Source organism: Lepisosteus oculatus, chromosome 4, assembly GCF_040954835.1.
Source record: "Lepisosteus oculatus isolate fLepOcu1 chromosome 4, fLepOcu1.hap2, whole genome shotgun sequence".
NCBI classification, from domain to species: domain Eukaryota; kingdom Metazoa; phylum Chordata; class Actinopteri; order Semionotiformes; family Lepisosteidae; genus Lepisosteus; species Lepisosteus oculatus.
The window spans coordinates 16,642,287-16,666,277 of record NC_090699.1 but is presented as its reverse complement, the minus strand read 5'-3'; the positions used below and the strand labels follow the sequence as shown (position 1 = coordinate 16,666,277).

Sequence of the window (23,991 nt, the reverse complement as noted above, 5' to 3'; positions counted from 1 at the left end):
ACTGGAGATGTTATCTGCATGAACAGCTGTTGTGGTCCGTGACTGCTTCTGAAGAATATAAACACAGCCCATTCTGAGATGATGATCTCCTCGGATCTACTGTTCTTCACAGTGTCTGCACACTGACACCGTTATTAAGAGTATCATGTGCTCTACATAACCTTGTCATATAGTGGTATTATAAGCCCATCCTAACACAGACATGCAGCTACACATACAGTATAATGACCACATACTGTTCATTGTTTTCCACTGGATCACCACAAATGCTAAAACTGCTACAATAGATAGATAGATACTTTATTGACCCCGTGAGGGAAATGGCAGTGCAACAGCAGCTTAATGTAGTCACACCTTTGTTGTAAATCTCTCATGCAGCTAACAGGAAGAAACAAAATCTTTTGGATGATGGCCTGTGTTCTGGCATCTTCAGCAAAGATGCTTCTCAAGCACCGCATCCAAACTCACTTATTCATACAAGTGTCTTACTTGCCCTGTAATTTGTTGTACACATGTACTCAGTTCCAGAGAATCCACAGTTGAACTGACTTGCTCTTAGTTCAGTGTTTGGAATTCTGGATTGGTGTTTTTCAATCCTTTACCAAGGCTGCCAATGTTTCCCTCAGCCAGGTAAGCTTCACTAAATGTCCTCTGCATAAGGTATGTAATCTCTACTCGGATCTATTATAAGTCATTAATTCTTTATTTAATTTGTGCTGTCAAACTGTCCAGAATGATGAAGACATCATGCATACAGTATGGTCCCTCAATCAGTCAGTTGTGAGAGACCTGTCCCCCATCACCCCCCACACATGGACATCAGAAAACAATAACACCAATGAAAGTTAATAATATTTATATTGAGATTTATATTGAGCTGTGAATGAGTCAGCCTGTGCTAATGAGTAATGGATGTGTTTCATCTTCACTTCTGCTAGGAGGCTGCAGCACAAGGTCATTAAACTTATCATGGGTCCAGAAGACAGGATAGATTTTGTCTAGCTCACTGAACTCCATGTCAGTGAAAGTGTAGATATGTGTTCTGGACTCCACTGTGTAAAAGGAGACCTTCTTCTCCTCGATATCCACACACACTCCCACCCTCCTGGGTTGCAGATTGAGGGGGAGACGGGTCTCAGGGTCAGTGAGAGCAAAGAAAGCAGAAGAATCAGAGTACAGACACCAGTAACCCCAGCAGGGAGAGATGATAATCAGTCCTTTTCTCTCAGCAGATGCTCTTGTCACTCCAATTATCCAGCGGTCGTTCACCTCCACGTCCCAGTAGTGTCTTCCAGAGGTGAAGCCCTCCCTGCTCAGGACACAGGAGTTAAATCTCAATGGACTGTTGGGGAGTTTTGTCACCTCTGCTGATCTAACTCTCTTCCCATTCTCAGACAGGGTGAAATACCGAGCTGTATCAGGGTCCAAAGTCACATCAGCTGTGGGAGTAAAACAGGACACATCAGAAGGACAGAAATTTAGGAAGAACAGAAATGTATTTTCTTTAAAACACTTACATAGCACTTTTCTGGACACTACACTCAAAGTGCTTTACAGGTAATGGGGACTCTCCTCCTCCACCAGTATGCAGCCCCACCTGGATGATGTGACAGCAGCCATAGTGCACCAGAACACTCATCACACATCAACTATTAGTGGGGAGGAGAACAGATTGATAAAGCCAATTTATAGATGGGGATTATCAGGAGGCCATGATTGATAAAGGCCAATGGGAAATTTGGCCAGGACTACACTCCTACTCTTTTCAAGTAACACCCTGGCATTTTTGACCACAGAGAGTCAGGACCTCAGTTTTACATCTCATCTGAAGGATGGCACCTTTTTTTTACAGCATGGCGTCCCTGTCACTATACTGGGACATTAAGACCCACATGGACAGCAGGGCGAGCACCCCCTGCTGGCCCCACTAACACCTCTTCCAGCAGCAACGTTAGTTTTTCCCAGAAGGTCTCCCATCCAGGTATTGACCAGGCTCACACCTGCTTAGGCTCAGTGGGTTACTAGTTGTGAATTGCAGAGTGATATGGCTGCAGGCAATTTGGTTGGTATAAGCAATAAAGATGTGCAATCCAATTAAAATTGATCCAGTAAAACCTGAAGAAGTGGGTTTAATCAGTGATAGATGATATAATGTCCTTTGTGCATTTATTGTTGATGCTTTTTGTATTTTTTAGATAAATCTTGAACTAGCAAGCTAAAGAAGAGATTACGTTTACTTTTTTGCTTAAACATTTTAGAAGAGAATTAAGAAAATTCCACAGCAGTTAGAAACTGTCTTCTAGGGTCTCTGGTTCTGTAGATCTCCATGAGGGTATGAGGTATGATCAACTGCAGCACATGGCCTTAGGAATTTAGTTTTCAACGATACCAACCCTTTTAGGCAATCTACAGGCCATTAGACTGAAATAAAGGATGGAGACAGAAATTCTCTCCCTACAATCATGATTGATCTGTTCTCCTAGGATATTTCTTGTAGAATTATACAGAAACATGAGAGTGTAGTATGGCTACTGCTGTTTATACATCAGGAATGATGATTCCGAATTTCAATTTCACACTATGAGACTTTCTTTAACTGCCCTCAATGACCCAACACTGTTTTAAAGCATTGAAACAGCAGCATAGTATTGACAGCCCTACCTGCAGCACTGCACAGCAACTGCCATTCTGGAACACAGAGATACAGACACTGTTAATCACAGACACACTGAACACAGAGATACAGACACTATTAATCACAGACACACACTGAACACAGAGATACAGACACTGTTAGTCACATACACACTGAACACAGAAATACAGACACTGTTAGTCACAGACGCACACTGGAACACAGAGATACAGACACTGTTAGTCACATACACACTGAACACAGAGATACAGACACTGTTAGTCAGAGACACACACTGAACACAGAGATACAGACACTGTTAGTCAGAGACACACACTGGGACACAGAGATACAGACACTTTTAGTCACAGACACACTGAACACAGAGATACAGACACTGTTAATCACAGACACACTGAACACAGAGAAAAAGACACTGTTAGTCACAGACACACTGAACACAGAAATACAGACACTGTTAGTCACAGACGCACACTGGAACACAGAGATACAGATACTGTTAGTCACAGACACACACTGGAATAGAGATACAGACACTGTTAGTCACAGACACACACTGGAACACAGAGATACAACACTGTTAATCACAGACACACACTGAACACAGAGATACAGACACTGTTAGTCACAGACACACACTGAACACAGAGATACAGATACTGTTAGTCACAGACACACACTGGAATAGAGATACAGACACTGTTAGTCACAGACACACACTGGAACACAGAGATACAACACTGTTAGTCACAGACACACACTGGAACACAGAGATACAACACTGTTAGTCACAGATGCACACTGAACACAGAGATACAGACACTGTTAGTCACAGATGCACACTGAACACAGAGATACAGACACTGTTAGTCACAGACACACTAAACACAGAGATACAGACACTGTTAGTCACAGACACACACTGGGACACAGAGATACAGACACTGTTAATCACAGACACACACTGGAACACAGATACAGTCACTGTTAATCACAGACACACACTGAACACAGAGATACGCACACTTTTATCACAGACACACACTGGAACACAGAGATACAGACACTGTTAGTCACATACACACATGGAACACAGATACAGACACTGTTAGTCACAGACACACACTGGAACACAGATACAGACACTGTTAATCACAGACACACACTGAACACAGAGATACAGACACTGTTAGTCACAGACACACACTGGAACACAGAGATACAGACACACACTGAACACAGAAATACAGACACTGTTAGTCACAAACAAGTGCTGGTCTCCACACTGGGAATAATATGTCAGTACAGTTGGTGCTCTCAGTCGGCAGATTTTTACACTGTAGGCATACGTGATTTAAGGAGAGGAGCTTGCTTCACAGCATCTGAAGAGATAGAAGAGGAATTTCATTTTATAATAGTCACATTTATCGTCACCTTATTTTATACTGAAGTTTATACTAATTTGTAGTTAATTTCAGGATTCCACTGTCTCCACTGCAGTGGGGATCACGGTCTCATTTATTATGTAGAGCAGTGACTGTAAGACTGGTGTCTCTGAATATAAGATTGACAAATCACAGGACACCCTGGGTATTTGGTCCATGAGCCATTGCGAGAGAGAAGTAAGCAGTCTACTGTCCATAGCAATGAAAAATATTTCATAATTAAAAAAACATCATTTATACAGTTATTTTCATTAATCATTCACACGAGTGACAGTTACGGCTGCTCTCACACTGCCTGAGTGACCAGTACCCAGTATTGCTGACTGAAAACTGAGGTGTCCTCACTGGACCACCGGACTATTCTCTGGACAATAGCTGGAAAGTGAGAGATGACCTGTCACACTCCATGATGAACACATGCTCACACTAGGCCAGCAATAAAAATGCCCAGGTCACTGAATGCCTGAACACCTGAACTAAGTCAAATGAAGCAGCCTGACTGTGAACAAACAGGGTGCCGAAGGTGACCAGTGTTAAAATGGGAAATTTAAACTTCAATGTCTTCTGGTCTCTGTTCACTGTTGCTGTTCATTCACACTGCTGAAACTTTCAACACTGAACTATTTAGCTCTTCTGCAGTACACAGGCCATGTAACTCCTGATTTTGGCCATTGACAATAAAGGAGACAGAAACACAGAAAGAACAGTGTGAAATTGAAATATAAAAAACAGTTAGGTGGCATCGTTGTTCATCATCATCATTGTCCCTGACTTTCTGTGTTCTGTGAAGTCTAACTTCTCACACAGAAGGAGTGACACTTGAAACCATTCTAATCGTCACATCACAATGCTGGCTCACCTGATCAGAGAATTAATCCAGATATTGTTTATTATAGTAGTAATGTAATATGTGGCAGATAAGCTCTATTTAAATAAATCCCAGTATATTACTGTGTTTTCAACATACTGTAGTGTGGGTCACTGCCTTTTGAAAACTGACTACAAATGTTCAATAAACTGCAGCTAATCCTATTTGAAGTTCTTACCAATTTCAGCTTTAATGAGAGGAATTCCTGTAATAAGACATTAATAAGACAATAAAGCACCATTACATAAATCCATACATAATTACAATAATAAAATATAACAATATTACATTTACTATAATCTCATTATTAAATTATTATTGCTTTCAATGTGTATTCAAAATAAACAAATGCTTGCAATACTTATATTTTCCTTAATTTGACAACTGTATTAATATTTATTAATAAATTCCTGCAGAACAACTAATACAATCACACTAATATACTTACCATTTAGTGCATTAATATAACATAATTCAGATTCCAACAATGTATCCAGATCTGTAAGAAACAGAGTCCGTAACACTGATACAACACTGGCTTTTAAAGAGTCACACTCATAAAATAAAATTCTGATTCCCTCAGTGCCTCTCCTCTATAAGAAACAGACAGTGATGTTAGTAACATTGATAGAGGCTCCTCTTTGGACAATTAAACATAAAACCTGATGTTTCCATTTCTAACTCTGATTTCATGTACTGAATTCTTTCTTGCCTATAGATGTGATAGGACAACTCCTTAGGGACTTCAGACGGTCTCACCTGTACTGGATAAAGTTCGCAATGAGACTCATCTGAAGAGAGAGAGGTGCTGTAATACTGGAGGGGCTGGTTCTGGAAGGAAACTGATCGGGGTCGGTACTGGTTGTGTTTGATAGAAACACATCCCACAACAGCCCATTTTCAAATAATTGCCTGGGATCTACAGTTTTCACAACGCATTTGTACCCTGATTCTGATGCAACATACTCAAGAGTAGGTTGTCTTGTTCTCCTCATATCCTAGCACAGACAATTATGTATATAATGACCACATACTGTCCATTCTTTTCCACTGGATCACCAGAAGTACAGATGCTACTACAATCACAGCTGCTGTTACACAGAGAGCCACCATCCACCCAGAGGGTCCAGGGAAAAAGTCTCCTGGAAAACAGCGCAGGAATATTATGCCACAGGAACGGACACCTAGACCATGATCTTGTCATTTTGGTCGAACAAATGGTAGCCATAGCCTGGATAATGTTCCGGGTAAGGGATTTGAATGTGACTTGTAAATACCTGTAGCTATACTTGTTTCATATTTATTCAATCTTATTTGGGTAATAACAGAATAGGTTTAGACTAGTTTAACAATTTGACATAGCTAGAATCATGGAGCAGGTCCAAAACCATATAATAGAGGAAATACATACCACTTACAGTAAAAGATAAGGTGGCAGACTGATCTGGATAATGATCTAGTCTAAGGAAACTGAACCTAGGTTTTAAGTATTTTAAGGTATCCATTGGACTGAAGCAGTCTCTTTTGGCCAACTTTTTGTAACTAGATAAGACCTTATAGCTTAGCACGATTTATCAATAATAGACCATTATCTGAAAGACCATGAGTGTCAGCACTTCGCCAAGATCAATGGGTGGTTCAAGTGTGATAATCTTGGCAGAATTGTCTAGTCATTGCAGAACAACTTGTAGTTCAACTAAAGCAAACACAAAAATGAAAATTGTCAAGAACATATTCCGTACTCACTGGATATGTGGATCTGAGATTCCCAGTCTCCCTTGGGCTGTGTGCTTCTGACCAGACAGGAGAAGATGTTGGACTCCTGCTGGACTGGGATGTAGTTGCTGACACTGAGGTGCCCTTGACTGTCCCTCTCCACTGTGGTGCTGGACAGTGAGGTCACATCATGTCCATCCCTGTCTGTCCAGATCACTGCAGGTGAAGGGAACCAGCCCTCTGACCTGCACAGCAGCTGGGTCTGACCTCCTCCAGGGGAGTGGAGAGACACTGAAACAGCTGCCAATAAGGAAAACAACTTGATACACTGCCAACTTGATATTCAGATTTATTTTTGTGACAATAAATGTTTTGTCATCATTCCACTGTTTCCAGTGTTGGAACACCTGTGGCCTGCAGGCTTCATGTAAAATTAATGAGAGACAGGTCCCCTTGTCCCTTAATCACTCCAGACTGTTATTTACCACGATAGCACTGCAGCGTGTTAGGTCCCTTAAGCTATTCTACTGATCCAACCAACGGGCTGAATTCCAAGAGAAACTCGCTGAACTGGAGCAGAACTGTGTGGTCTGTAATCTCTTTCCACCTACAGCCCACAGACTTAGTATTAGACCTCATGGATTCATAAAAGACATATAGGATAATAACTTAAAACATGTATTATATCAATTAAAACAGTAAAATTATAATACGTATTCTGCTGTCATTAATAGAAATAATAAATAAATAGAGATAATGTGAACTCAACTGAATAATTGGTTATCACAGATAATTTTATAGTGCTGGAAGCTGTTATGCTTTTTATGCTGCTGGTTAACAAAGCTTTTACTGTAAAATAGAACACTCACTTCTGACGACCAGGTCGATAAGAGTGTCGCCATAATGTTTCACAGATTCCACCAGACACTTATACTGTCCATGATCAGAGAGCTTCACATCTGTCAGCTTTAGAGACACATTGCCCCTGGGGAGCTGCTCCAGGAACAGCTCTGTCCTTCCTCTGTAATCTGGGTTCTGTGTGTCAGAGTGATATCTGCGGTTTTGGTACAGGCACACAGGAGCTGCAGAACCCTCAAAAGACCACCTGATTTGTAGGTCCTCAGCATTGATGTCTGGTGAGAGGTAACAGGGCAGGACACTGTCCTCACTAGGTGACACAACAACAGGAGCAGCTGGACCATGAACCTGAAACTTCTCTGAAAGAAAGAGAACAGGCAGTTTGTCACACCCTCTGCAGCCAGAGGGCGCTCCTTCTCTATCCTGTCCCTAGTTTCTGGTCTGCTGTCCTTCCTGTCCCTCTCTTTCCCTTGGGCTATATATTTCCGGGTCTTGCACTCTGTCCTCGCTCAGCATTGACGTTCGGATGTCCTGAGACCCGCCTAGCACCAGGGCGCCCCACGGCCGCTCCCTGAGGGCATAGGTTTCTATACGTCATTCCTGAACTCTTTGCACTATGAGCCCGGGCCTTTTTCCCGTCTCGCCGCTACACATATGGGTCTTTTTCGCTCTCCTGCTCCCCACGGTTAGTCCCTTTGGACGTCCGTGACACAGTTGACATGAGTTTTCAACTTCTACACAGACAAACACACTAAGACCAATCAGAGACAAGGGGTGAAGTGTAGAGTATCAAGGTGCCTAAGCCCTGACCTTTTTTATCAGATGTGAGGTCACAATGCCAGCAAATGTCGCAGATCATTAATTTAGGTCTACTTTAATTAGGATTTTTTTGTAATTGTTGGACTACTTTAATCAAAGTAAACAAAATCTATGCAGGACTATTGACATTATCCATGCAAGGAACATTTCTCATAAAATTCAGCTTTCAACTCCTAACTTCGTTGTAGTCCTTTAGGTACAGTATCCGGAATAGTTTCCATGAAGTCCTTATTTTAACCAAGATGTTTCAGCTCACAGATCATTTAGCAGAAATCTATTTTTCCATTGTAATACTGTGAGCTTGTTGGTGTGCAAAAATCATGCTTTTAACAGTGCTGTCTGACATTCTCAGAGTTTGGTTAGCAGCATATAGGACCTGTATACAGTTCTGGCGAAAATCACATGTATATACTGTATACTGTATTTTATTTAAGTACAAGGTCCATTGATTTCTGATGTAACAAAACTCCTGTGTGACTGAGATGGAATAAAGGTGATGTAGCATAGCAATATCTCTGATTACAGACAATATCTGTAAAGCAACACAGTTCACTACCATTGTATGATTTAGCATGAGATATTGTTCCTGATAAGAGTGGAAAGCTTACCAGATTGAGAAGAGATTCCTGAATTTCATCACAATTGTACTTTACCTGATCTTGAGACAGAGAACAGGAGGAGTAGCAGATTAACACAGAGAACCATTCTGATTGGTAACATTTCATCTCTGAAATAAAGAAACACTCAGATTGGTCAGATGTCTTGTTACAATTAAAATGTTGCCTTAACTGGTCAGATACTGTAACATTTCTGAAATAAAAAAATGATTCTTTAACTGGTCAGATTGCACATCCTATATAAAGCTACTTGGACTGGTCAGAATGCAGAAACACTTAAAGTTGAAAGACTTCACTGAAGTACACTCTCAGAGGGACAGACCTTCTTCAGTACTTCAGTACCTCAGTACTGTGTGAGGTATGTATCACACACTGCAGTATCTGACTGATCTCACTGTCCCTCCAGCACACAGCAGCTTCAGTCCTGACTGACTGATCACTCACACACTGCTGTATCTGACTGATCTCACTGTCCCTCCAGCACACAGCAGCTTCAGTCCTGACTGACTGATCACTCACACACTGCTGTATCTGACTGATCTCACTGTCCCTCCAGCACACAGCAGCTTCAGTCCTGACTGACTGTTCACTCACACTGCTGTATCTGACTGATCTCACTGTCCCTCCAGCACACAGCAGCTTCAGTCCTGACTGATCACTCACACACTGCTGCATCTGACTGACCTCACTGTCACTCCAGCACACAGCAGCTTCAGTCCTGACTGACTGATCACTCACACACTGCTGCATCTGACTGACCTCACTGTCACTCCAGCACACAGCAGCTTCAGTCCTGACTGATCACTCACACACTGCTGTATCTGACTGATCTCACTGTCCCTCCAGCACACAGAAGTCTTGTCCTTGAGTGTTCTTCAGCACTGACCTCACACTCTTTAGCTCTTGGGCGTCTGCTTCTCTTCCTATCTGGAGGTGGACATCAGACTTGTTCTAGAAAGATTAATTTGGGCTGTAAGATGAAGACATTTTCCCGTGTAATCCTCCATTTTACTAATTGAAACAGTCTCCAGTGTTGACTACTACTTCCTTCCTTTACTGAGCTGACTGGTTCTTCCAGCTAGGCCCATCCAGCCAGCAGAGCAACATTCCCACTGAAAGTGAGTCTGTGGCTGTGCATTGAACAGGGAAAGGAAAGCAAGTGGGGACAGACAGAGTTTGACTGCTCTTTTCCTTTTCTGCTTAATTAAATAGAACAGATGTTCTGTAGAAGGACAAGATATGGTGGAAGGACCTGGTTGCCTGGGCTGCACAGGGGTCCTTGCAGCAGATTGGTGGGTGATGTCAACACCAGGTGCAGAAGTAGGATAGAGGACAGAGCATGTTTGTTCAATATTGTGCAGGAATTAATGAAAATGTTGTTCTTGTGGAGAGTCTGTCATAGTTTATCTAGAGTGCAATCTATGATAACACATGAGTAATGGAAGACAGAGTCAGATTAGAGAGAGCTACATCTAAAGCTTTTAGAATTTAGTCTACTAGTCAGATCATTATCTTTCCAGGGCATGCATGGCTACAGTGGAGGAGCCCTACATGAATGCTGTTGTGTATGCCTGTACAAGCATTACTTTGGCAACACTAATTCATTGTTTATGCCAATAATACTCTTTGAGTTTGAAATCTGACACAGAAAAACAGAAAGACATCGAAAAACACAGTGACCATGTTTTGATTATAATAATCAGATCATAATATGAATATTGAGACAGGGAGCTTTGAATGAATCACCCTTTCTTAATCAGACAGTGATGTGTTTAATCTCCATAGTGGACAGGAGGCTGCAGCTACCATAAATGTCTGCAGGATAATCTCAGGAACAAAAGACAGGATAGATCTTCTCCACCTGACTGAAGACCAAAGAACGTGAAGATGTGAGTCCTGGATTCCATTGGGCAAAAGGAGACCTTCCTCTTCTCAATATCCACACACACCCCCACTGTCCTTGGGCCAAAGACTGAGGGGTGGAACAATCAGAGGGTCAGTGAGAGCAGAGCATAGTCACTCCTATTGTTCAGTCATCGTTCACCTCTACCTCCCTGTTGTTTCGCCCTGTGATGAAGCCCTAACTGCTCCTGATACCCCCCTTCATGGGCTGCTCCTGACGCCCATACAAATAAATAAGCTGCACAGCACTGGGGGGAGGAAAAACCTCTTTTAGCTGAAAGGAAACCTCCGGGAGTCCACGGCTGAGAGCTACCCCCTCCTCCAGGGTAAAAACCTTTATTGGGTGGAGGAAGGGGGGGTCGAGTAGAGCTCCGGAGACTTAAAACAAAAAAGTACACAAGCACAAACACAACAGACAAAAACCTGGGAAAGACCAAGGAGACAAACCACACTGTAGCTTGAGCATTTTTTTTAACTGATGAAGCCTATTTGGGTTCCTATTTTTTTGCTATCAAAATAAACTTTATTTTACAAACCACATTTCACAATACATACACATTCAAACAAATGATTAAACTAACACCAAAGAAAAACTGCCTAAAAGAGGTGATTGTCCATCATCAATCAGTGTAAGTGGATGATGGGGCCAGATCTGCACAATGAAAGAGTCCCTCCAAGACCTACCACTTGCTTGTGTCCATGCCATTTCCCTGTCCCGGCTCTGAAACTGCAGAACAGGAGCTCAGGGAACAGAGATTTCCTCTTTAGTCCCTGTACAGGGCCCAAAGTCCCTTCCCAGCGCTCCTTCACCGTTGAGAAGGCCTATTTGGTGATGGCACACTTCATCCTTACTCTGAGGTCCGCCAGGATCCTCTCCTCCAGCTCCCTCGCTCCCCACTCTGTGTTGTGCTGGGCGAGAGTGATCCTCGCCTTCCACAGTCCTTGTTCTGTTGTGGACACAGATAGCCAAAGCAAATACTGTGTCTTCTGTCCAGTGCAGTCGGTGCCAGCGCCAGCAGGATGTACTGGTAACTGAGCACCGCTCACGCTCCCAGGAGTTGAATAGTTTTGTCCATCCTGCCCCACACCGCTTTGGCAAAGGTCAAAATATTAAAATGTCTCCAACACGAAAATGATCTCATTGAGTATTAGGGGACCCCCGATCCTGTAATGACACTAATTACTGTAGTGGAGTAATATTGGAAACATTTTCAACACAGACTGGCCTAGTGCCTTCAGTTCCTGTAGAGAAGCCCCTTAGAAACCTCAGCCTGGTCAGAAGTGCATCAAGCTAAAGAATGTTTTGCTTGATAAGAAAAGAGATAACTGTGATAGATCTTGCACCTGTTCCTTGCTGGGGTGGGCTCCAATGTCCCCCATGACCCTGTACTGGATAAAGCCTTTAGAAAAACAATTGGAGGATGGAATGGCCTAAATACTGTGTGTGCTCATCGATCTGCAAAGGATTAGAAAGTACAACCTCATGGTTTTCTCTAATCATTTCAACAGAATGGTGGTCAACATTTTCATAAATACTCTACCTAATGCTGTATACAATTAGTGCTGCTTTGGCAGCAGTGATATGTTTGAGTTCATTGTTAACAGTGGTTAGGTGTCTCTCCTTGTTCTCTTGCAAGGCTAGTTCCAGTTCTGCTTCTGACAGTGAAATTGCAACTTCCTTTTGGGGGCTCTACTGAGGATTTCTACTGAGGATTTTAGCCAAAGCAGCACAGGAGCATTTAACAAGACTTTTAATCATTTTAAGGGTTATGCTAAAGTGTAAAACGTATCTCTCAAACGGTCTGGAAGAAGATGGGGAAACACAAACCATAATTTCTATGCCAGTAAATTTAATGTCTCGTTGAACAGGAAGGTAAACTTTGACATTATTGCTTAATCATCAAACATCAATCCAGACATCTGTAAAAAGTGCTTGATTTGGACAGTTAAGTTCATACATTGTGTAAAATTGAGGATCAAATGTGTTAGGTGTATATAGTGATATTATGGACTGTTTAATGTGATTAACAGGCATCATAACTAGACAGAAACAGCCATCAGGATCACATCTAATGCCATAAACAGTGCCATTAAGCCTTCTTTTGGTCACTCAGAACACTTGCTGTTTCATTTAGCCCACAGGAATGAGCAATGTTTCTATATATATACAGAATTTTTCATCTGTAAACATCCATCAATCCATTCATTTTCTAGCCACTTCATCCAATTCAGTGTCACAGGGAAGCCAGAGCCCCTCAGGGCACACACAAACACAAACACAGATACAGACACCCTCACACGAGGGCTCTTTCTTCCCAGAAGCCAAATAACCTACCAGTACGTATTTGGATTGCGGGAGGAAGCAGGGCATACCTGAACGAAGCCCACGCAAACACGGAAAGAACATACAAACTACATACGGATAACACACCAAGTCAAGAACGCCCCAGGGCTCCAGTGCTGCAAGACAGCAGTGCTAATCGCTTCACCACCATGCCTCCCTCTGTAAACATTAGACAATTTGAAATGAGTATCTCCCAACAAGACACTATAATTATTTTCAATGTAGGAAATCAAGACATCTAGATGTCTTAGCAAGTTAAGGTCTCATGATCTAGGATATCGTATTCTAATTAATCCTAATGCAGTAGGGACTGCTAGCCTGGCATTTTAGGAAACGAAATTCAAAGTACCAAATATAACAGCCCCAGCAGAAGAAACTGGGGAAATGATCCAGTATTAGGGAAACAGCGCAGCAACTAGGAGAAAAAAGTATCAAGTATCAAGTTATCTTGGTCTACTAGACATGCTCCCCGGCACTCAAGTATTGAGCTCATAGAATTATGGAAAAATATAAAAATATTATTAGAAACCAATGCGCTGAGCTTTGAAAACAACAGGAATTCTCAATTCCAGTTGGAAAACTAAAATAAATATTGACTAAGATGGAAGGTAAACCAAATGGATTTCAAAATGGATTTCATACAGCCACAGTATTATAATATACAGGGCAAAGATATCAGACTCTTCTTGGAGGTAAATAACATCCTATATGTGTATAAGAAAAGGCTGATTGATTAATTGATGACTCGTGTTGGAAGAAAACTCCAAAACTCCAAACTGTCCGATACCTCTGGTACAGGATAAAATAAAGGACTGTCTGTGGTGTTGAACACACACAAAAACTCTTACGTTGGAAGCATCAAAATCACTTTAGAGAACTGAACAGAAAATATTATAAATATATGCCTTACAGATTAACAGTTTAAGAATATCAGTGGGACAGGTATCTGGGGATGGAGTTCAGGCCACAGTATTATTATAATCATCATCATCAGCAGCAGCAGTAGCATCTCTGGACACTCCTCTCAAAGCGCGTCAGAGGTAATGGGGATTCTCCCCCACCACCGATGTGCAGTCCTCACCTGGATGCAATGTCAGCAAAAGTGTGCCAGTACACTCACCACACCTCAGTTATCAGTCAGGAGAGGAACGGAGTGACGAAGCTAATTAATAGATGGGGATTATTAGAAACCCGTGATTGGTATGGGCCAGTGGGAAATGTATCCATGATACAGGAGTGCTAAAGTAAACACATAGTTGACCTAAAATCCTTTGAGAAACAACGGGATGAGATATGTCTCTCCCATTCTAAAGCTTTCTTTTCACTGATAAAATCTGACCGTGTTCAGTTTTTACAAGCAGCTATTCAAGTATCCAAGTCATTTATTTAAACCTTTTTGTGTCCTTTAAAATTAGTGCCGATCAAAGAGCTGCTGTCTCAGCTCCTGCGAAAGCGCTCCTGGTTTATGCAGAGTGTTGTTGCGTCCTAAGAGAGGCCGAGAGCCCAGCGGTATAGAAAGGAAACATTAGAGAAGAGAAGGCCATTCCGCCATCTAACCCATTTGATAGTTAATTGATTCAAGGATCTCATTCTGCCGTTTCATGAAATAAGTCACAGTATCAGCTTCAAAGGTCTGCTGTGCCTTTAAGAGCAGAGGAGCCGCACTGCACTTCGGGAAGGGGAGGAGAGCTGTTGGGTTATACGCAAGTGGAAGTGAACAGGAGAGCTGCACGCTGTTGGTGTGTGGGGCTGCGGAACTGTTTCATCCTCAGTAAGGTAGAAACACCGCTGGACTGAGAGCCCTGGTTCAGTGCGAAGAAAGTTTGAGCTGATTGACAGTGGGAAGAAAGTACAGTGTGAATAAATACGAATAGGAAAGTTAAAGTACACTATATGGTCTGTACAGGTAGGTGTGCTGGGATAGACTGAGGAGTGTGTTTGTCAGGTGATGTATGAGGTTTTTGAGCTTCATTAACTACAACATAGAGTTTGAAAATCCCGTTTGTGGACAAAAAAAAGTTCTTCTTTCTAAGGCTTACTTTATTGAATGTAAGCAATACATTAAGTTTTCAAAGTAGACTCTTTTCGATAGACGGGGGAATATTGTGTTACTGTTTGTTTTAGAAGGGCAGCTGCTTGTAAAAGAAATGTTATTTTTTGGTGGACATCCATTCTTTGAGTTCTTTCCCGATGAAAACGTTACAGGGGCGCTCCTAGTCTCTGCCACTGGGGATTTCCACACTGCTATGGTGAGAAGCTCAGTTGAGAATTTGCCTGTGGAAGTGTCAGAGAAGGTGTCTCTTTCCAGGTGTGAGGTAGCGAGAGGTGACTGAAATATTAACTAACTCCCATCTGTTGTGTCTGTGTATGTAGCCTCTGTCCCTCCAGATCTGTTCTGTGCTGTTTGTATTGTATTATTTCTGCTAATCTTCTCCTATTATTTTCTCTGTTACTGCTTCTCTTCTCACAGGAATGGCCTCACCCAGTAGTCTCCTGTCGGAAGAGCAGTTTCTGTGCTCCATCTGTCTGGATATATTTAACAAACCAGTCTCTACTTCATGTGGGCACAATTTCTGCTTGGCCTGCATTGAAGCATACTGGGACAGTAGTGACGTGTATCAGTGTCCAGTTTGTAAGAAAGCTTTCCTAGCACGGCCGGATCTCAGTGTGAACAGAAGCTTAAGAGAAATCTCTGAACAGTTCAAGAAGACAAGAGCCAGCAGTGCTGGGTTCCCCTCCACTAAACTAGGTTGGGTGCCCTGTGATGTCTGCACTGAGAAGAAGCTCAAGGCTGTGAAAACCTGCCTGGTCTGTCTGGCCTCTTACTGCGAAACTCACATCCAGTCTCACTATCAAGGAGCTGCTTTCAGGAGACACAGGCTGATTGACCCCGTGGAAAAACTTGAGGACAGGCTGTGTGAGAAACACGAGAAACTTCTGGAGCTGTTCTGCAGGACAGACCAGACCTGTGTTTGTCAGTTCTGCACTGAGACAGACCACCAGGCGCACAGCACTGTGGCTTTAGAGGAAGAATACAGAGAGAAACAGGTGGGTTGTAAGACTAGAATATGGCTTACTAAAATAGTATTCTCAATGTAAGCCTGGACATATTCTGAATAATCATAATGGAAATCAATCTTTAAGCTCCGCGTTATAAAGTTAGCCTTTGTTTTTGTAATGTCTGTGTCGAAAAAGTTATTTACAACAAATTTACCAATCTCTTAAAATTAGATTCCATTTTAGATATACAAATGTGCACCATAAAGAATTTCTACATTTAATTATTTTGCCATAGAGTTTTTTCTATTGATCTGAAAACTTATATTTAAATCTATAACAAAGTCTGAATATTGTAGCGCTTACAGATTCGTGCAGGGCAAAGGACAGGTGGAGATGTGATAGGAAAACAAGCAAGAGTTTTTATTCTTCTTTATAATGCCAACCACAGGATTTACACACACATTAGGGGACCAACGGAACATGTACACAGGTTTAGGGTGGTAACTCGTTAACAGACTCTACACACTTTACTAAGCTGCGCAGGACACTTAAACTAACATAACTCTATTTACATGAGCAGGGTCAGCTGCTGGTCGTTGTGCGGACTCTCAGACTCCCCCCAGCTACAACTCCGAGCCTGCTTTGCGGTACCCTGAACGCCTAGGTGCACTTCACCTCACCACCAGGCGAGGGCGCTACAATATATTGTTGTGGGACTAAAATGTGTCATGATGATGGTTATTTAAGGCCACATTTCCCCTCTTTGTGTTTAGTGTGAGTGTCTGTTGATCATCTGAGTGTCTTTGGGTCAGTAACTGTGATGGAAGTGCTTTTGTTCCCTGTTGGCCTTTAGACTCAGCTGCGGAAGACTGAGGCAGAAGTACAACAGATGATCCAGGACAGACTGAAGAAGGTGGAGGAGATCAAACAGGCAGTGGAGCTCAGCAAAGTGAGGCCTGTCAAGTATCCTATGAATTCTAAGGCTCAGTGCACTACAGATTTACTGTAGGAGTTTCTTTCAGCTGTCAATGAACCTCGCTTTGTGATATCAATCATGTCTTCTGTGTTTTGTCTATTGTCGCCTCAGAGCTGTGCACAGAGAGAGATCGAGGACAGTGTGCAGGTCTTCACTGCTCTCCAGCGCCACATTGAGAGAAGCCAGGCTGAGCTCATTGAACTGATTGAGGAGAAGCAGAGAGCAGCAGAGAGGAAGGCAGAAGGACTCATCAAAGAGCTGGAGCAGGAAATCAACTTGTTATTGTGGAGAAACATTGAGCTGGAAAAGCTCTCCCACACCGAGGACCACCTCCACTTTCTACAGGTCAGCTCACACCATTGAAAGGAGAAGACACGATATTTAGAGAGCAAAGAGAATGAACTTTGTCACCACATTGACAGTGTTCTATATCATGTGCTAGTTTTCTTTGTTCAGACTTAGAAGTGCTCTTATTTCCTCACAAGGCTTTAAAACCTCAATGAACCTCTTCTTCTTCCTGCTGTAGAGATTTCCATCCCAGAGCTTCCCTCTGCAGACTAAGGACTGGGCTAACATCGCTGTTCAGCCTGACCTTGGTTTGGGGGCTATAAGAAGAGTTGTGTCCCAACTAGAGGAGAGACTCAGAGAAGAAATGGAGAAAGTGCCCGAAATCAGTGAGTATAACTGTGTGTCAGTAGCTATAGTCTAGTATCGGTTTGTTTATTGCATCAGTTTGAGTTGCAGATTTAACTCGAACTGGATTGGTTGAGAGAACACTAGCTTGGCTATACAGATGAGATTATACAAGGTAGAATAAGACATGGTTGCAAGGGGGTGTGTTTTGTTGTCTGAATTTATACTAAGCTAGCCACATGGGAGCCCAACTCCTGACCCAGAGGGTTGCAGTCAGTCCAGGAGGTTTTATAAGTCCATTTAAATTAGAAGCACATTAGGAACCAAGGAAAGGTTTCATTTTGTCTTAAGTCTTCAAATAATGGCTACAATCAAATAATGTAGGACTTAGTTGAAATGAAGACCACTGCCATTCCTGGTCTACATTTGTATAACCCAAGTGAGCTGATATCCGATTTCAAAGAAACATCGTTTTTTCTGTCACATGGTATTAAGATGGATGTTGAAATATTGTGTCAGTCTTTGAAGCCTGTAGACAGCTCTATGCAGAGCAGCAAAATAAGCATATCGCTCTCAATTAATTCATATTGAATAGCGTAAAAAATGTTTTTGATGTGGTTTTAATTAATTGATGATTCATGATTGACACAAAGTCACTTGAGGGATAAACTCAAGTGATTTTGTTGCAGACAAACTAAATTGTTGGTGAGGACAGATTAGGCACACGTGATCGCATGCTTTTGATCAAATAGATCAAATCTATTGGATTTCAGTCCTGGTGAAAAGAAAAACACTGAAAGGACAAAAATGTGCCACATGTCAAAGGAACAGTGTTCCTTGACTATTTGGAGCAAAAACCTCTGGTTGATGCAGTACATCTGCAACAGTCTAGTCCTATTTGTTAACAAATCAAGATTTTGAGACAAACCTATCTGACATCAGTTAGTGTGCACAGACAAGCACAATGATTACTTAGTTGTTGCATACAGTGGACCAGTTGATATTGATGGAAAGTCCAAATGCAATGGTTTGGGTAAGAGTTTCTAGTTGCTTATTAGCTCCACTTGCTGGGATTAATATCACCTAGACCGTATGGAGCAAGTTTGATCAAGTCCTGAGACTACACGTGCTGCCCTTCTTGTGGGATTATCCTGATGTGACAACACTCCAGGAGGAAAACCATGCCCTTACACCTTGGAGAACAAAGGTTATCTTGCAGATAGACAGTGTAACAGTAATGTTGTGGGTATGTCAGAGTAGACCTGAGCTTTCTTGAACATGTATGCTATGAATTGGCTCATGCTTGTCCAAGGTTATTTAAAAGGAATAAGAGGGAATCCCACAAGGTAGCATCTGCAACGTGGTGCAAAGCATGTGTCACAGATGTGCAGCTTGTGTTGCTTCCAATGTGGTCACATGCTGATAGCCTTTGAGTTTCATAATATACCCTCTGTGGAACAATCATGTCGTTAACAAGTGCCAATCAACATAATAAATGTCATTCGAGTAGGGAGCTGCATAAGCATTAGCATGCATAGGCTGCATAGGAACAGGTATAGGTTAAAAGAAAAGTATGGAGAGAACTTTTATTTTTAACATTTCTGCATAGAATGAACCTTTAACCTGTTCCATATTAAATGTAATGTCTGTTCAATAAAATGCAAATACATATGCAACAGCAAAGATTTGGTCATTTTCCTGACAATAGCGTTGTGAAATATGTTGCAGCTATAAGACATGCACTTCTGCTCTGTCTGGGAGCTCATGGCACCAGGATTTTAAATTGTTCAAAAACTAGGTGTTAAACACAACTACAATTCTCACATTTTTTTTGTCTCCAGAATTCCACAAGGCGCGCAAGTATGCAGGTAAGGGTAATTTAATTTAACTGTTTAATTGTGTTGTTAAATGCAAGACAGTAAATAATGTGTGGAAAAATGTGCCAGTACAGCTAAATGCATATAGTAGGGACAGTAATTTTCTTCTCCAGAATCTCTAAAAATCAAAATCCACAATAACTTCAGAAGAAAATAATACAAAATTGACACATCTGAAAATGGGATCTGTGGTTGGAACCTTAGTACAGAGCTACCATATGCATCCAAAGTGCCGAATTCTCAACATAACAAACTGAACCACACTGCCAGAAATCGGACCCAGAAGCCCTGTTGGACACCCCTTGACCTATCCTAGAGATGGTATGGAGAAAGAGAACTCGTCTTTTCTAGTGAGAAGGACAGTCTGGATGGGTATCCCTGCATCAGTGGTAGAATGATTTTAAAGTGTTGAATTATGTATAGTGAAACAGGGTTCCAATTGATTTTTCTTGGGTTGCCAAATACATCTCTACTCAATTTCAGTTTGCTTCCTTCACCAAAACATTTATCTTCATACATATCGCAAAACTCACTATTGAAAACTACATCCTGTCTAGTATGTGAGATAGGATGATAGCAAGAAGTTATGTATACAGTTATGTACACATATATTATCTCACGGCAAAGTAAGCTTAAAATTATTGCATTGTGACAATTTTATTTCATTCATTAGCTGCCAGTGCAATTGGATCATTCCCATGTGATTCACTGTTCCAGCTAGTATAGTATGAAAATGCCTCGTCTACATTTCAGAGGAATAAAATAACTAGTAGCTCTTTTATGCCTGTTTTGGCAGAGACCTTTCCTTAACAGTGCAGCATTGGCCAAAAACCAAGAGAGTGAAGTGCTTTGTCTGCAATGGTCCTGTAATCTTTGTCTCTGAGAGTTGGACTAATTTAGGATTGCATTTTAGTGCCCACCAGAGGGCAGCAGCTATTCATTTAGGTTTATTGCAGTAGAGAGATTTTCTAGCTAGGAGCTAATTGTTTATTGCAATTGATATTTGCCTAGTATACTAGTTTAGTGTAGAGCTGCATACTAGCTATGGGACTGTGCCCGTATGTAATTTTCAATGGTTTGCAATTGAGCCTATTATTCCATTTGTTAACAAACAATTGGTTGTCTTATTTACTTTGGTGAAATGGTATCCTGACAGGTATGATGTCATGCCCAGGTGTCAAACCCATAGTCCTTACTGTTAAACCCAGCCAGGTCTCCTGAAACATAAACACTAAAGATCAGTCTTGTCTATAGGCCCTAACCTCCATCAATAAATAATATGACCAAAAAAGTGCTTTACAGTTTACAAAACACATCTAATCATGTTTCGCATCTCTATTTTAACTAGCAAAAGAACCCAATACAATTTCCAAATCACATTCATTCTCATGTCCAGAAGAGCGCAGTTCTTAAATTTCTAGAAAATAACACTTGGTGAAAGATTAAAGATTCTAAATATGCCCAACAGTTCAACTCTAATTCTCTAGATTAGAGGACCCAGACACCTGCAGGTTTTTACTGGATCCTTATTTGAACTATTAAGCTGCTTGATGGGAATCTTTTAACATGTTAACATTATTGTTGTTATTGCACAGTAGTTCAGGAGGCAGTCAAATTACAGTCTTACACTTCTGCTTCCCTGCTTATAAAAGTTTTGTGATCGATCATGGCCTAGCCCCACTGCCTCACCCCAACATCATTGCAGCAGTTCTCCCCGGATTATCCCTTGTCAGTGAGGGGGAATATGCCAGCTCTGATCTCCAACCAGCGCTGTCATTTCTACAGCCAGGCGAGAGTCAGTGTGCTTGTTTCTTTATTATTAGTCTTTAACAGAACAACTGAATAAAACACAGTGGTTAAAAGGCTATATCCAATATGTTTGGGAAATGACATACTGTAGATAGAATAATCTTTTTTGTGGTTATGAAAAAAAACTTAGCCCACTATCTGGATTTGAAAGTTTAAGTGTCTTAAGTTCACTACATTTAAAAGTTTTCACAACAATTTCATGTATCACCTTACGGATTAAACAGCAGTATAATATTCCTTTCTTTCCTTTCCATTTATTTAAGAGATGGATGAGATGTACGGTACTTTCTTCATTATTGTTTTTTTTTTCTCTGCTCCACAGTTGATGTGACTCTGAACCCCAATACAGCTGCTCGTTGGCTCATCGTGTCTGAGGACGGGAAACAAGTGAGATACGGAGGCACAGAGCTGGATCTCCCTGACAATCCTGAGAGGTTTGATCATTGTCACTGTGTGGTGGGAAAGGGTGGTTTCACCTCAGGGAGACACTACTGGGAGGTGGAGGTGGGGAGGAAGACTGACTGGGATTTAGGAGTTATTGGAGAGTCCGTCAACAGGAAGGGGCAGATTACGTATAAACTTCAAAATAATTGCTGGGTTTTGTGTCTGAGGAATGGGGATAAATACTGGGCTAATGGTGTCATATTCCCTCTGAATTTAAAGCCCCTGAAGGTGGGGGTGTATGTGGATTATGAAGAGGGCCAGGTCTCCTTCTACAATGTGGAGGCCAGGTCTCATATCTACACTTTCACTGACACCTTCACTGAGAAACTCTACCCGTTCTTCAGCCCCAACAAACATCATGGAGGCAAAAATGCAGCCCCACTGATCATCTCTCCTGTCAACTACACAGACTGAATGGAAGGAGGAATAAGAATTACTAATACAATAAGAGAAGTAGTGATGATATTAATAGTTTTTATTAGCTTTCTCTTATGTTACATGACAATCTGAAATGTGTGGAATGTGAAAAGGAAGCAACATTCACAAATTTGAGATAATAGCATCCTCCTTTGACAAGTCACCACTAATAGAGAGATTTGTTTTAATTTATTTAATATATATATATAAAATGGTATGATTTCTTTTTGAAGGAAATAAAACATATTTATCTGCCATCAAAGCAGGGAATTAATATTTTACAGTCTGTGTTCTTATACTGTACATATTGTTCCTTATTGAGCGATTTCCTAGACAGTCACAGACGGAATGTAATTATAGTGTTTCAGTGAGTCAATATTCCTCTTCCTACTCACCCATGTTTTTCTCATCCATGGTTTCGTATATTGGTGGTGTCAGGCCAAGTCTGGTGTATGACCGTCTCTAAAGCTCAGCTCTATTCCCTGCATGAATTACCCAGTTTAAGTTGGGATTTGTGACATTTCATCTGTCTTCAGATTCATGACTAATAAGTGTAAAGCTACATGGTGCATGTTTATTTTTATAGTATTCTTTTCTATAATGATATAATGGAAATGTGTGCAGTAATTTCTTAATGTTCTGTCATGTACTCATATTATTTGTCATATTTCTGTTCATTTGCATGGTGTATTAGGAATACCCACAGTATACTGTATATATGGCATAGGAGTGCTTTATCCCTATAGATGCATTTTGTTCAGACAGCTCAGAAATGTATCCCCCACGATAAAGGAGGACTGGATGTACAGTTGTCATGGGTCAGTAAAATGTTTATTGCTTGTGCAGCTGGATTTTAGGGGTCTTGATGGAAACTCCTAGTTAGATCCTATCCTGGCCCATTTACCAGGAACTGTGCACTGCTGCTATGGTGCCAGCGGTGGGATGTTGGAGGCTGGGGGCTCCATTATACCTATTTATAGTTCAGGGGATCTTGGGCAGAAGCATGGAGGGTACCAGTGGTGCGGGATGGGGTTTTTGTGTTGGGTGAAGGAACTGTTATATCTTCTCCACAATTTCTGTAGCGGTTAACCAAAAACATCTACAGTATGCTTGGTCCTGAGTTTCATATGTCCTTGTTACATATAGAACGGTTTATGTAATGTTTGCATTGTATTTTACTAGCAAGCAAACCAACTTAACTTCAAAGCAAGACATTACTGTTATGTATTCCACCAACATAATGCAAACTGTGTTTGTCGGAGACATGAGAAATTATAAACCCTTTGTAAAGAAGTACTGGTGTCATTATTTTATTTTGCGTGATTTGCAGGTATTACTAAATAAAAAGCTAAACCAGTATGGAGTTTCAAAACATAACATTTCACTTTTATGATATTAGATAATCTTATTACACTAGTAAGTATTATATTACTAGTATGTTTATATATTATAAATCTGAATTTATACTGTATTGTCTAGACAGCCACCTTCAGTAAGGCATGGGCACAGTGTGTAGCTCCAGTGTACATCACTGTGACCTACTGCAAGAGCTGAAAGCAAAGGTGATTTTATTTTTCCCTGCTGTGCAGAGCAGTGAAGCAACAAAGAGT

The 23,991-nt window shown here is 41.3% G+C and overlaps 2 protein-coding genes across 6 annotated transcripts; one reads left to right on the top strand and one right to left on the bottom strand.

The window, feature by feature from the left end:
• Window positions 1–286: 286 nt before the first annotated feature.
• On the bottom strand, window positions 287–10,012 carry LOC102685655 (butyrophilin subfamily 1 member A1-like). 3 transcript variants are annotated; one of them, XM_069188199.1, is made up of 10 exons: window positions 9,866–10,012; window positions 9,016–9,089; window positions 7,555–7,902; window positions 6,716–6,985; window positions 6,004–6,111; window positions 5,418–5,468; window positions 5,148–5,174; window positions 4,006–4,038; window positions 2,662–2,688; window positions 287–1,439 (listed from the first exon to the last, which is right to left on the bottom strand). In XM_069188199.1, the coding sequence occupies exons 2-10, from the start codon at window positions 9,080–9,082 to the stop codon at window positions 889–891; spliced, it is 1,482 nt and encodes a 493-aa protein (XP_069044300.1). In that variant the 5' UTR covers window positions 9,083–9,089; window positions 9,866–10,012; the 3' UTR covers window positions 287–888. The 3 variants fall into 3 exon arrangements, with proteins under 3 accessions (XP_069044300.1, XP_069044301.1, XP_069044302.1); XM_069188200.1 differs by having other exon boundaries at window positions 6,004–6,108; XM_069188201.1 differs by lacking the exons at window positions 4,006–4,038; window positions 5,148–5,174; window positions 5,418–5,468; window positions 6,004–6,111.
• A 4,903-nt stretch (window positions 10,013–14,915) lies between these two features.
• LOC102691795 (E3 ubiquitin-protein ligase TRIM39-like) lies at window positions 14,916–23,674 on the top strand. 3 transcript variants are annotated; one of them, XM_015346421.2, is made up of 7 exons: window positions 14,916–15,001; window positions 15,696–16,273; window positions 17,079–17,174; window positions 17,313–17,546; window positions 17,728–17,875; window positions 19,676–19,702; window positions 21,843–23,674. In XM_015346421.2, the coding sequence occupies exons 2-7, from the start codon at window positions 15,698–15,700 to the stop codon at window positions 22,376–22,378; spliced, it is 1,617 nt and encodes a 538-aa protein (XP_015201907.1). In that variant the 5' UTR covers window positions 14,916–15,001; window positions 15,696–15,697; the 3' UTR covers window positions 22,379–23,674. The 3 variants fall into 3 exon arrangements, with proteins under 3 accessions (XP_015201907.1, XP_015201906.1, XP_006630305.2); XM_015346420.2 differs by having other exon boundaries at window positions 14,917–15,131; XM_006630242.3 differs by lacking the exon at window positions 14,916–15,001 and adding an exon at window positions 15,339–15,550.
• Window positions 23,675–23,991: the final 317 nt, after the last annotated feature.

Coding starts and splice junctions, on each gene's coding strand:
- LOC102685655 (XM_069188199.1), bottom strand. CDS start 9,082: ATGTTACCAATCAGAATGGTTCTCTGTGTTAATCTGCTACTCCTCCTG. Junction 7,903..9,015: donor GTTCTCTGTCTCAAGATCAG/GTAAAGTACAAT, acceptor TCTTTCTTTCAG/AGAAGTTTCAGGTTCATGGT. Junction 6,112..6,715: donor ATCTCAGATCCACATATCCA/GTGAGTACGGAA, acceptor GCTGTTTTCCAG/GAGACTTTTTCCCTGGACCC.
- LOC102691795 (XM_006630242.3), top strand. CDS start 15,373: ATGTTATTTTTTGGTGGACATCCATTCTTTGAGTTCTTTCCCGATGAA. Junction 17,876..19,675: donor GGAGAAAGTGCCCGAAATCA/GTGAGTATAACT, acceptor TTTTGTCTCCAG/AATTCCACAAGGCGCGCAAG. Junction 19,703..21,842: donor CAAGGCGCGCAAGTATGCAG/GTAAGGGTAATT, acceptor TCTGCTCCACAG/TTGATGTGACTCTGAACCCC.